Source organism: Procambarus clarkii, chromosome 91 (assembly GCF_040958095.1).
Source record: "Procambarus clarkii isolate CNS0578487 chromosome 91, FALCON_Pclarkii_2.0, whole genome shotgun sequence".
In the NCBI taxonomy this organism is placed as follows: domain Eukaryota; kingdom Metazoa; phylum Arthropoda; class Malacostraca; order Decapoda; family Cambaridae; genus Procambarus; species Procambarus clarkii.
In genome coordinates, this window is record NC_091240.1 from 11981624 (window position 1) to 11996593 (window position 14970).

A 14970-nucleotide genomic window follows, 5' to 3' on the forward strand; every position below is an offset into this window, starting at 1 on the left:
TCTTCCAGACATCCTCTCTGTGACGCAAACTACACCCTAATGCGGTCTACTCTGTGACGTGACCCTTACTATGGCGTGGCTCAAATAGAAGTGACGTGGTCCCACACAGTGACGTGGTTTCACATAGTGACGTGGACCCCACACAGTGACGTGGCCCCACACAGTGACGTGGCCCACCCAGTGACGTGACCCCACACAGTGATTGGACAGTAACGTGGCAGCAGTGAGGCACACATGTGGTCCTGGTGAGTCACGCATACAGTACTGCACCAACTGCTGATGCAGATAATAAGCGACACGCGCCCTCTACACCTGTATAACACCACACTTGTATAGCACCACACCTGTAGAGCACCACACCTGTAAAGCCAGATTACCGTCAGGGACTCACTGGACGAGGCTGCAATAACTCTCACACTCCAGATATACTCGAATCCGCTATTTTGGTGACACTTTCTCACCACGGTCAGAACAATGGTATGAACCTGTTGCTGCCTGACGATGGTTGGAAATGGGAAATGGTATGGAGAGGCTCCCGCCTGACTTGGGACCGAAATATTCGGTCTATATTTATTTTTTATTCCAAGTAATGGTTTATTATTTTATTTGCATAGCGATTATTTGAATTAATTCAAGCTGACTATCCTATAGTAATGGGTGAATCTTGCAGATGGATCATCACAGCTCCCAACTATTAGGAGTAAAAATAAAAAAAAAGTATATATATATATATATATATATATATATATATATATATATATATATATATATATATATATATATATATATATATATATATATATATATATATATATATATATATATATATATATATATATATATATATATATATATATCACCGGTTGAAGGTTGCTGAATGGCGCAGTCAACATATACGAGCATCGTTCCGTGCAGTCAGCATATAAGAGCGTCGTTCCGCGCAGTCAGCATATACGAGCGTCGTTCTGTGCAGTCAGCATATAAGAGCGTCGTTCCGTGCAGTCAGCATATACGAGCGTCGTTCCGTGCAGTCAGCATATACGAGCGTCGTTCCGTGCAGTCAGCATATAAGAGCGTCGTTCCGTGCAGTCAGCATATACGAGCGTCGTTCCGTGCAGTCAGCATATACGAGCGTCGTTCCGTGCAGTCAGCATATACGAGCGTCGTTCCGTGCAGTCAGCATATACGAGCGTCGTTCCGTGCAGTCAGCATATACGAGCGTCGTTCCGTGCAGTCAGCATATACGAGCGTCGTTCCGTGCAGTCAGCATATACGAGCGTCGTTCCGCGCAGTCAGCGGTACGTTCTTTTTCCGCAGGCGGGGGTGTCGCGGGAAGCTGCGTCGCGAGTCAGTCAGCACCTGATGGTGTTCGCGGTGGGAGGTGGCGCACGGTGAGTGTGACCTAAGTGTGGTAAATTGTGTATTATTCATTATGTACTCACTTTCAGTACAGTCCATTCTAAAGTGAAGGGGATATTTACAAGTATAAACGCTAAGCTAGTATGATGATATGTTTGAACTGTTCGGTATAGCTTTTTTTGGTGAGTCCGAGTTCGATTCCCAATGTTCCTAGTGGTTTAACACCGTTCCCTCACTCGTGCTCATAGCATGTCCTCATAATTCAGTTCTTAGTCTGTCCGCATATCCCAGCTCTTAGTCTGTCTCACCTTCCAAGTTCTGTCAGGTCAGTGTGGCTTAGAGCTTGCTCCTGAGTAAGAATTCTAACTCCCCTTCTTAGGATATACAATATTGATACAGAATCCAAAAAAAGTCAATACAATATAGTATATATATATATATATATATATATATATATATATATATATATATATATATATATATATATATATATATATTGTATACTAGGCCTAGGAATGTTTAAGTTTGGTATGTATCTATTTTTTTTCTGATTCTATAAAAATAGTACAAAAAGAGGCTTATTAGGGCTCCATTAGCGCATATTGGTACTTTCGACCACATACTTACAAAAAAGTACTATAACTTAAGGAGGATGGGTTATTGCTTAAGACTTATTATTAAGCAAAAATCAGTCATAAGAACCTTAACAAATTTCAACCTCATACAAGATATTAAAACCTTACTCATATCCCTAAAAAATACTAGACACCTAAGTACTATTTTTTAGCGTTGAAATTCCTACTATTACTTTCCCTGTTTAGATTTTGAAGATATAGCCTATATCTGTTAAGATATAACATATATCTGTTTAGATAAGATGAATAAAATTAAAATCTATTATTTGTTATCCTATTCCAGAGAACATACGCTAATATACTGTTATTTATAATTAATCATATACATATTATAGTGTAAATATTTGTTCACTTAGGGTAGTGATGCATGGGTTTAGAATGATCGCACGCAGAGTGGTGCGCACTTGGCGTCTGCGCTGTCTGCATGTGCTGCACTTCTGCTGCTTCCTGCTTGCTGCTAGTCTTCTGCTACGTTCATTTATACAGAGGAGCTCCCTGCATGATGATAGTAATAATGGGAACATTACAGAAAGTGGAAGTGTTGACAATATCTCTTGGGAAAGTCGTCACAACTGGAGAAATTTAAGTGAAGATGAAATTCAGAGCTTATCTGCTTTGGGAAGAAGACTTTATTTAAGTGAAATGATAGGTACAGTGAAAAATAAAACATTTACGATTTTGTTCTGGAAAACTGGTCCTAAAGTTGAAAGACGCTTACTCAAAGAGTATGGTGAAGCAAATAAAGACCCCTTTCGTACATGTTCTACTCACAACTGCAGGCTTACTTACGAAGACGAGGCAGCAAAGACAGCAGATGCCATTTTGATCCATCTCCATCGCACGGAAGGACCTCACACCTTCCCAAACCGAACCAAAATAAGTCAAAGATGGATCTGGTTAACAGATGAGACGCCATACAACACCTTTATGGTGGCTAAAGATAATAATATGGCAAATTACAATGGTTACTTCAATTGGTCAATGAGCTACAGGATGGACAGTGATGTCCCAGTACCGTACGGTAGAACAGTGGAGATGTCTCCAGACGAGGCTGCCTCATATCAATACGTTGATTATTTCAAACTAAAGCCAAAAACTGTAGCAATACTAGGATCAAACTGTGGGGGTATAAATAGAAGATGGACATATGTGAGAGAACTGAAGAAGCACATGGAAGTAGATGCATATGGAGGCTGTGGCAACCTGAAGTGTCCGGGACATTTCACTAAGGACTGCGAAGCTCTTAATGACTACAAATTTTATTTAGCATTTGAAAATGGGGATTGTCGTGATTATTTAACAGAGAAGGTAAGCATGTCTATATTTCTGTCACTTTTACAATAACATCATTCAACTATTTTTGAAGCTGTATTCAGTATTTGTAAATCAACCCATCCTCCTCTGTAGATAGTACTTTTTGCAACTATGTGGAACATTGTACATATAATGACATATTCTCCAGATAGATAGGAGAATTAAGTTGACCTGACCACATTAGAAGGTGAAGGGACGGCGACGTTTCGGTCCTCAAGTCGATTGAGAATGGTCCAGGACGGACCGAAACGTCGTCGTCCCTTCACCTTCTAGTGTGTGGTCTGGTCAACATACTTTAGTCACGTTATTGTGACTCATCGCCTGCAGGAGAATTGAAGTACTTTCACTTTACAGTAAAAAAAATAAAGCTCAAAACCAAACTTAAATATTCCTAAGGCTAGTATAGCACATATAGTGTACTATATAAGTTATTTTATTATTAACATCTTTATTGACAAAATTAATTAAAATTTTGCCTAATCTGAGGAGTTCGATTAAGTCTTATTAAAGTGAGGATAATGCTGGTATCCACTGTCACGCAGGACAGAGGGTCATACATAAGACAATAGGTCTAAACTGTAGGCGGAAGTACATATATATCATGGTTACAATCAATGTACTATATTAGGCTTCAGATAACGTGCATTAGGCTTAGGATGGTTAGGTTAGATTCTATTAGCAACATAAATTCAAAACCTTTCCGGTTAGTCCAAATTCAATTGTACCAAATTCTACTTTAATTGTCCATTGTGTCAATATATGTACGGTGGTCTACGTCCTTACTAGAGGTACTATCTAGAAGTGAGGATGGGCTGGAATATTTATGATATGGTCTGTAACTCGTCAGTCGCGAGTTTAGGCTTAGGAAGATTATATATAAACTTTTCATGTACATCTATTTTTAAAACTAGGCAAGTATATTGGATTTATTTTTACCATTATAATTAAGGATGAATTGATTGTAGTTTTAAGGTCTGGAGTTGATATCAGTTTATCTATAGGTATGTTTAATTTATTGAACACACTGCAGTAGAACTAATATACTTTAACTCTCCATAATAATTTATAAAAATCATAACGTAATTGTATATTTGATAAAAAAAATATTGGCAATTAATAAATGTCACAGGGAAAGTTTGAGCATACTAGATAAAATTACTGTAGAAAGTTCAGATGTTTATATAATGCGCTGTGATGACTGTGATCAGTCATCACAGGCAGGCAGACAGCTTGGGATTTACACACGACTAGTATAACATGCAAGATCTATCAGATATAGGCAAGAAAGCTCTTCCCTTTCCAAGTATGTGATCGAACATGATTATTAAGTGATTTGCAGAATTTTACTTTTGTTTATACTCAAAAATATAGTATGGAATGAAAGAGGCGAATTCATATGCATAAACAGTATGTTCAACTTCAATATCTCCCCCCCCCCCTCCCTGTACAATCACTTGTACATGTATGAAAAAAGACATTCAATTATTTTCAGTACTATAATGTTAGCGATCATTTTCTGTACTTTAACATGTGGTGTTTCATCAGGTGTGGTGGAATGCCTTAGGGAAGGGAGCTGTTCCTGTGGTAATGGGTACATCGGTGGAAAACTATAAAAAGCTTATGCCACCAATTCCTTCATTCACATCGATGAGTATGATTCACCACAACACCTCGCCAAGCACCTTCAGTGAGTAACAAACTTCTTCACACTATTCACACACATACAATCGCGGGACCAAAGAGCCAGAGCTCAACCCCCGCAAGCACAAATAGGTGAGTATATATATATATATATATATTATATATATATATATATATATATATATATATATATATATATATATATATATATATATATATATATATATATATATATATATATATACTGCATTTCGTCTTCTTCGAGCTCTACAAACAACCAGAGGTGGTACCCCCCCCCCTATGTATTTTTATATATGTATATATATTATTTATTTATTTATTTAAACTAGATCTATAATTTTCTCGGGAGCCATGCATGTCACAGCAGCCAACCTAGACCTTTGTTTCTAGATTAGCTGTAGAATAATCTAGTTATGCAAATATTCGTTCACATACCAAAACTTATGATAATATATGAAAATTTGCTCGTTATGAAGACACTCAAATACCTCGGTGGATACCAAGTCTTGCTGGATAACCTAACACATTGCCTAATTGGTGGCTGAGTGTTGAATATGCGTGTCACCCAATAATGTCGTTGTGGGGCCAGAGTATGAAAATGTAATCTCTCCAACTTCAGCGAGTATTAAAACAGTCCGTAGTGTTTATAACTTGAAATAGGTACACGTAATCAATGGACCTATAAAATGGATCTCATGTGTTCAACAGTAAGAATAAATTAATTGTCTGTCCATTGAAATCGATTGATGAAGCATTAAGTATTATTGTGTATTGCAGGTTCTTGGCTTCAAACCCCGAGGCGTACAGCAGATACCATGACTGGCGCTCCAGATATCGGGTGCTGAATGAACATGGATACTTCGCCTCACAAGTCTTTCACTATTGCCGCATATGTGAAGCGCTCAATTATAATGATCCAGCAACCAAAGTTTACAATAATATGGAAGTGATTTGGAATAAACAAACGCATTGTTTCCCGCCGACCTGGGAAGATAGGATGAAATCCCGGCAAGAGACTAAACTGTAGCCTCGTGCAAGAGGGATGGTAGTTGTCATGGGTTCAGTTATTCCCAGTTAAAATAAGGCTTACTTATAAAGGTAAGCATTGCGTTTTAGGAGTCACTTTATTATTTTGGATCTTCACATAAGAATCCTTTGTCTTAATTGCTGAATCATTTCCAGTCTGATTAAAACAATTAGACAAGAATGTCTTGTAAAAGTGCAACTTGTAAATAAGATGCACATTCAACACATACATTTCATATTTTCCTAGCTAACGAAAGAAAATTAAAAAAAAAAAGAAATATATAGATATAAGCAATAAAATATAATATAAATACAAATTAAAAAAAGAACTACAATTGCATATAGTTCTGAAAATAGTTAACCTTGCATACTAACTTTAATGTGGACGAGACTTCACCAAGGATAAAATGCTGGCCATTCCTAGGGATACTACATCAGTATTTGACCACCCTCCCTGCTCATTACACCCTTCCTCATCATTCATCATCTTCCGAACCTTTCACCATCTTCCTTACCATTATGGTAGCGAAGGTGGAGAAGGCTTCCCAAGCTTTCACTACTTCGATCAGAGACGCCTGGTCGAGGACCGGGCCGCGGGGACGCTGTGCCTCGAAATCATCTCAAGGTAACCACTCGCCGCCTTCCCTACCATTCATCACTTCCCTATCGTTCACCAACTTACCTACCCGTCACCACCTTCACACACACACACACACACACACACACACGATCCCATCTGCTCATCATGGGAGACTACAATCACGGAAGGATAGACTGGGAGAACAAGGAACCGCACGGAGGAGAGAATACATGGAGAGCCAGACTAGTGGAGGTGGGGACAAGAAACTTTCTAAGCCAACATGTCAGGGAACTCACTAGGATGAGAGGAAACGATGAACCAGCGAGATTCGACCTAGTCTTCACTCTGAATGACTCCGACATAAGGGAAATTGACTTCGAGGCCCCAGTAGGAATGAGTGATCACAGTGTACTGACGTTTGAGTATCTGGTCGAAGAAGGGATAAAGTACTCGAGAAAGAGAACTGAAAGCAAAAGGCTAGCATTCTGTATAGGAAATTACGAGGAGATAAGAAAATTTCTAACGAATATAACATGGGAATCAGAGCTAAGGAGAAAGATGGCCCAAGACATGATGGAATACATCACGCAGAAGTGCAAAGAGGCAGAAGGAAAGTTTATCCCGGCCCAAAAGGTAAAAACTGAAATGCAGATTAGAAACCCACTGGTTTAATCAGAGATGTAAGCTAGCTAAGTAACAAAGTAAAAGAGCATGGAGAAACTGTAGAAATAACAGGTAACTTGAGAGCAGAGAATGGTTACCAGAGAGCCAGGAATGAATACGTCAGGGTGAGAAGAGAGGCAGAAGGGCAGTATGAAAACGACATAGCAAGCAAGGCTAAGACTGAACCCAAATTGCTGCACAGCCACATTAGGAGGAAGACAACAGTGAAGGAACAGGTAATGAAGCTGAGGATTAGGGGCAGACAGATTCACTACAAACGACAAAGAAGTGTGCGAGGAACTCAATATAAAATTCCAGGAAATCTGCACATTAGAGCAAGGAGAAGTTCCAGAGATAAGAGAAGGAATAATTAACCAAGGCACCACTAGAGGAATTTGAGATTACCAGAGGAGATGTAAGGAAGCTTTTGTAAGAGTTGGATGTGACAAAGGCTATAGGCCCATATGGAATATCATCATGGATACTAAAGGAAGGAGCAAAAGCACTGTGCCTGCCAGTCTCCATGGTGTACTGTGTGTACTTCGTGTGACTGTGGTGTTCCAGTCTGTAAGGGACAATGGATGCGTTCTATCTGCTCCCCTTTCCCTGCCTGTTCATACAGTGGCAGAGGAAGACTACTTTCGTGATGGACTAGCACCTAAGAATTCATAGTTTTAGACTAGATTTAAGAGTGATTACAACAATCGTTTTCGCAACCCTCGGCTCAATGTATATAGACCCTTCCACCTCAGGTATCTTTGTTCATAGTTCATTGATCTTGTCGTGTCTCTATACACTATGAAGGTCCTCGTGTTCCTGCCACGTTCATGCTCTCCATATTTTAGTGGAACTGTCGCTTATTCAATGTATTGCCACGTATTATATTGTGCCTACATTAGTGTCTACCGTTTATAACCTACTTAACAGGTAACACTGTGGCTGAGCATCATGAATTCCTACGCGCAACTTCTGGTCCTCTGACTCTACAAGCTACCACCTTTACCTGCAGCCGGACCTCCTGCCTCCAGTTTGCCGCAGACATTTAGCTAGCTAGTCAAGATGCTCCATGTATAGCTTAGTTTTAGGATTATATTTAAGCATTGTACTCATTATTCATGCATGTCCGAGACGGTGTTGGACGTCTAAGCTAAAAAATAAGCTTGTTTGTTTACGGCCACTATAGGTAAATCATTGTTTTCCTGTATATAATGTTAGTTAGGTACACGTCCAAGGGTTGTCAAATTTGTCAAGCAGATCGCCGAGGACGCCGATGATAGCGTGCCGAGCGGTGTTGGACACCAAGTTAGTCGCCATGGACATACACATGGGGTGACCCAATACTCTCTTATGATGGCCGGCGCTAAGCTAAACAACTTAATAGGTATCAACAACGTTGTCAGCAGATCATGAATGTAGCCCTGCGCCCTGCAGCCCTCAGACCTTCAGAGACAGCCTGGGGTAACGGAGCGTTTACACACCCTTTCCTCACACACTCTAGCTTCTAGAGCCTAGCCCGTGTACAAGATATATATTTTTATAATAAAACTAAGGAAAAGCAGTGGACGTTTGGTACTCCAATTCCTGCCCACTACCGAGTAACCTTCAACCATCCCCAGTCGACAACAACCTAATTATTCTACAACAACATCAACCGGTGTTACATAAGACCAATCCTGGAGTATGCGGCCCCAGCATGGAGCCCGTACCTTGTCAAGCACAAGGCGAAGCTTGAAAAAGTTCAGAGATATGCCAGTAGGCTAAGTCCCAGAACTAAGATGCATGAGTTATGAAGAAAGGCTGCATTAAATGCACCTCACGACACTAGAAAACAGAAGAGTAAGGGGAGACATGAGCACTACCTACGAAATTCTCAAGAGGAATTGACAGGGTAGATAAAGATAAACTGTTTAACACGGTTGGGATGCGAACAAGGGGACAGGTGGAAACTGAGTACCCAAATGAGCCACAGGGACGTTAGAAAGAACTTTTTCAGTGTCAGAGTAGTTAGCAGATGGAATGCATTAGGCAGTGATATGGTGGAGGCTGACTCCATACACAGTTTCAAATGTAGATATGATAGAGCCCAGTAGGCTCAGGAATCTGTGCATCAGTTGATTGACAGTTGAGAGGCAGGACCAAAGAGCCAGAGCTCAACCCCCGCAAGCAAAATTAGGTGAGTACAATTAGGTGAGTACACACACACACAAAACTCTAATACATCCCTTCTCGAATAAGTGAGGCGAGAAGGAGTTTGTCCACCCTGTCAATTCCCCTGAGAATTTTGTAGGTGGTTATCATGTCTCCACAGCCGAAAAGGAAAAGTTTACCCAACTCTTGTAAGATAGTAAATGTCGTACCAGTATATAAGAAAGGATATAGAAAGGCACTAAATTTCAGACCAGTATTACTGACAAGCATCTACTGCAAGTTGCTCGAAACTATAACATGGATAAGACTAGTTAAACATCAACACTGACCTCCTCTACCGAAGCGAAGGACGAGTTCTATGATGACCTCGGCCTAACTCTCAGAGACACTACCTCAACAAGAGCCAGTCTTCCTCCTGGGAGATTTTAATGCAAGAGTTGGTTCTGATCACAGCTCTTGGCCTTCCTGCCTAGGCCAGTTTGGATTTGGGAAGATGAATGAGAGTGGGCAGCGCCTCCTGGTGTTCTGCTGCCGTCATGATCTCTGCATCACCTATTCCTTCTTCGACACCAAGCCCCAGCATAAGGTTTCCTGGAGACACCCCAGGTCTAAGCATTGGCACCAACTCGACCTGGTGCTTACGGGGCGTAAGCAATCTGAGAAACGTCAAACTGACCCTGCAGCTTCCAGAGCGCAGAATTGTGACACCGACCACTCTCTCGTCGTCTGCAGAGTAAAGTTCCAGCCCCGGAAAACCCACAGAGCAAAGAAGAAGGGAAGACCACGCATTAACGTAAACAAGACCCGTGACCTTCACAAGGTGCAGGAATTCACTGCGGCGCTGGTAAATGCCCTTCCTGTACCACCCTACGATAGCGCAATTGAGAGGTGGTCACATCTCAGAGGGCACTATTATCAACACTGCCATGTCCACCTTCGGTAAGAGGCAGAACAAGTCAGCAGATTGGTTCGAGGCCAGTGCAGAGGAACTGTTACCCCTCGTAGAGGAAAAAGAGACGAGCTCTCTCATCCTACAAGAACCTGCCCTCAGAAAGGAACCTACAGGCCCTCCGTACTGCCCGCAGTAGAGTTCAACAAACTGCGAGGCGCTTGTACTAATGATTACTGGCTTCGACTCTGTTCCAGCATCCAGACTGCGGCCACTGTCGGCAACATAAGAGGCATGTACGAAGGGATCAAACAGGCAGCAGGCCCTACACCAAACAGGACGGCTCCTCTGAAGTCAGCCACTAGGAGAGATCATTAAAGACCGTGATCAACAGACGAATCGCTGGGTGGAACATTACTCCGAACTCTACTCCAGAGAGAACTTAGTCAGCATAGAGGCTTTGGATACAATCGAATGCCTGCTCATCATGGAAGAACTTGATCTTGAACCAACTGTGGAAGAAGTTGAGAAAGCAGTGGATTCACTTTCCTCAGGGAAGGCCCCAGGAGACGACGGGATTCTGCCCGAAGTTCTCAAGTGTGCTCGTGGAACACTTAAAACTGAGCTTCACGAACTTCTGTGCCAGTGCTGGAGGGAGGGCTCGGTGCCACAAGACATGAGAGATGCAAACATCATCACTCTCTACAAAAATAAAGGTGACAGAAGCGATGTAAACAACTATCGCGGCATATCCCTCCTCAGCGTCGTTGGCAAACTCTTCGCCAGGGTCGTCTTAGTCAGGCTTCAGATTTTTGCCGAAAGAACTAAAAGAGTACTATTTTAATAGTACTATTATAAAGTAATAGTACAATTATAGTAAAAGAGTACTATTTATAATACTATTTACCAGTCTCCGTGGTGTAATGGTAAGACACTCGCCTGGCGTACCGCGAGCGCTTTGTCATGGGTTCGTATCCTGGCCGGGGAGGATTTACTGGGCGCAAATCCTTAACTGTAGCCTCTGTTTAACTCAACAGTAAAATGGGTACTTTGTTGTAAAAACGATTCTTCACGGCGGGGATCGTATTCCAAGGACCTGTCCGAAACGCTACGCGTACTATCGAAGATCGAAGAAATAGAACAAACATTGAAGCGATCATATGAGTCACAGAAAGCTATACAAGAGGCAAAGAAAAATACAAACTATTTTTTCACATACGCAAAATGAAAATAAAAAACCTCGACCAGCATTGGACCGTTAATTACAAATGAAGGTACGTACACAGAGGACAACAAAGAGATTAGTGAAATTCTAAGAAGCCAGTATGAGGCCATGTTTAGAACACCAATAAACAACATGAAAGTTGATGACCCAGACAGCTTCTTTATGAATGACATTCAAGCTGCAGATAATACAACGGATATTAACACGAACTCGGAAGACTTTGAAAGAGAAATTGACAATATGCCTATGCACTCAGCTCCTGGGCCTGACTCATGGAATTCAATATTCATAAAGAAATGTAAAGTACCAATAGCGAGAGCACTCAGCGTAATATGGAGAAAGAGCCTGGATACAGGGGAGATACCAGCAGCACTTAAATCTGCAGATATAGCTCCGTTGCACAAGGGGGGGGGGGGAGAAAAGCCTTGGCAAAAAATTATAGGCCAGTTGCACTAACATCACACATAATAAAATTGTTTGAAAGAGTGATTAGGAATCAAATTTCTAGTTTTATGGAAAACAATGAGTTGCACAACCCAGGATTGGGTTGTGCAACCCATGCAACACATGGATTTAGAGCGGGAAGATCCTGTCTGTCACAGTTACTCAACCACTATGACAAAATCACAGAAGCTCTAGAAGAAAAGCAAAAAGCAAAATGCAGATATTGTATACACAGACTTTGCAAAGGCGTTCGACAAATGTGACCATGGGGTGATAGCACACAAAATGAGGTCAATGGGAATAACTTGAAAAGTAGGACGGTGGATACGCAATTTCCTGTCGAACAGAACACAAAGAGTAACAGTCAATCAAATAAAATCGAGTCCAAGCGCAGTTAAAAGCTCTGTACCTCTAGGTACATTTCTTGCACCACTGCTGTTCCTTATTCTCATATCAGATATAGACAAAAATACACATCACAGCTTCGTGTCATCCTTCGCAGATGACACAAAAATCAGCATGAAAATTACCTCTGCTGAAGACATTGAAAAATTACAAGCAGATGTCAACAAAGTTTTCGATTGGGCAGCAGAAAATAACATGATGTTTAACAGTGATAAATTTCAGGTACTCAGGTACGGCAAAAATGAGGACCTGAAACATAATATAGGGTACAAAACACAATCGAATCTTCCCATAGTAGAAAAACAGCATGTCAAGGTTTTGGGAATAATGATGTCCGACGATCTAACGTTTAGGGAGCATAACCAAGCAAATATTGCGTCAGCCAGAAAAATGATCGGATGGATTACGAGAACTTTCAAATCCAGGGATCCCACCACAATGGTTGTACTCTTCAAGTCACTTGTGTTGTCCCGTCTCGAGTACTGCTCAGTACTCACTTCCCCCTTCAGAGCAGGGGAGATTGCTGAAATAGAGGGAATACAGAGAACATATACGGCACGCATAGACGAAATAAAACACCTAAATTATTGGGATCGTCTCAAAGCTCTCCAAATGTACTCACTAGAAAGGAGACGAGAGAGATACCAAATAATATACACATGGAAAATACTGGAGGGACAGGTCCTAAATCTACACAGTAAAATAACAACGTACTGGAGTGAACGATATGGAAGAAAATGCAGAATAGAACCAGTGAAGAGCAGAGGTGCCATAGGCACAATCAGAGAACACTGTATAAACATCAGAGGTCCGCAGTTGTTCAACGTCCTCCCAGCGACTATAGGAAATATTGCCGGAACAACCGTGGACAACTTCAAGAGAAAACTAGACTGTTTTCTAAGAGAAGTTCCGGATCAGCCGGGCTGTGGTGGGTATGTGGGCTTGCGGGCCGCTCCAAGCAACAGCCTGGTGGACCAAACTCACAAGTCAAGCCTGGCCTCGGGCCGGGCTTGGGAAGTACCCAGAACCCCATCAAGCAGGTACTAGTGGCTGTACAAGAATGTAACAACTCTTGTATATATCTCAAAAAAAAAGTAAGTTCTAGAAGCGATCTCCATTCATAATTTGAAATGTATGATTGAGGAATAGGGCAAGAGGCTGCACTAAACAACCAACGGATAGAAAGACGATGTCCCTAAGCTAATGTTCGATCATGCAGGCATAAGTAGATAAGTACACGCATACACAAAGAGTATATGCAATAGGAGTAACCACGTATATCATTACCGAATTGCGGAACCCGTTTGGTGACATTGTTGTGTTTACTTCCGGCAGGGAAGAGCCGCTCACAACCACTCTCCCTTGTTTGTAAACACGTTAGCATTGTACCTAGAACCCATATAGTTTTGTAGCATATTATGTTTGTCGGTTTGTTTCATTACAGGAATTAATTAGTTTTTTTTGGAAATTTCCGAATTTCCTGTGCCATTAGACCAAAAATTATAAAAATCTGCACCAGCAAATGCCGTTAGTTTACATGCAGATTTCAACATTTCCGTCAACCTTATGGTACTGTCGCCTGAGGGGTCATTAGTATGATTATATTGTATATTTGATGTTATTGGTATTGACTCAAAAGCTCTCTGGCAATGAAGTCTTATGAGGAAGCTTTAATGATACGGAAAAGTTTGATACAATATATATTTTCAGATTTTCAAATTTTCAGAAGAGACATTTATAGTGATGTCAAATGCCAGTCCAGAACTGAGAAAGAAATGAAAGTTGATGGTCAAGGGAACAGTTTATAAAGAATTAATTATATCATAGTTAATATAGATTGAAGTTTTATATCTTTGATACGTATTGCGGTGGTGTATATGAGTCAGGTCGCCCACATAGTGTGCACTGTGTGAGAGAAGGTTCTGTGCATTCTTCGGTGTATACGGCGAGGAGGGGGTGTGAGGGAGGAGGGGCGGGGTGTGAGGGAAGAGGGGCGGGGTGTGAGGGAAGAGGGGCGTAGAGTGAGGGAAGACGGGTGCAGTGTGAAGGAAGAGGGGCGGGGTGTGAGGGAAGAGGGGACGGAGTGTGAGGGAAGAGGGAGGAGTGTGAGGGGGGAAAAGAGGGCGGTGTGAGGGAGACGGGGGGGGGGCGGAGTGAAGGAGGAGGGGGCGCAGAGTGAGGGGAGAGGGGCGTAGAATGAGGGAAGAGCGGGGCGAAGTGTGAGGGAAGAGGGGGGCGGAGTGTGAGGGAGGAGGGGGCGGGGTCTGAGGGAAGAGGGAGGGTTTTACTTGTGTGTGTGGAGGGGGGGGGAGGGGGCGCAAGGTTGTGTAGGCTGGCTCTGGAACCTTGGGGGTTTATATTTAACACAATTACGTCAATAAGGGAGTGTGTCTGGCAACTTCCGCTTGCAATGATCTATCTAATAACACCACAGTTATGGACATGCCAGGCAACAGCTAAACTTAATCTTGCTATCTGCGGTTACCAATCATTTTCATTGATTGCTGACAGTTTTGTTTTAATTAGTATATTATGGAACCCAAACCCATAATAACTGTTAACTTAGTCACATAATGGGTTTAGGAATTGAACTCCAAGGTTGTTTAAACTAAATTTACAT

General features: G+C 41.7%; 1 protein-coding gene across 1 annotated transcript; it reads left to right on the plus strand.

Annotated features, from left to right (window-relative positions):
* The first annotated feature begins 877 nt into the window (after positions 1 to 877).
* LOC123774059 (uncharacterized) lies at positions 878 to 8797 on the plus strand. Its single transcript, XM_069318909.1, is given in 6 exon segments — positions 878 to 1059; positions 1119 to 1391; positions 2351 to 3302; positions 4854 to 4935; positions 4938 to 4995; positions 5748 to 8797. Coding segments are annotated over 6 exon segments (1797 nt in total). The 3' UTR covers positions 5998 to 8797.
* Positions 8798 to 14970: the final 6173 nt, after the last annotated feature.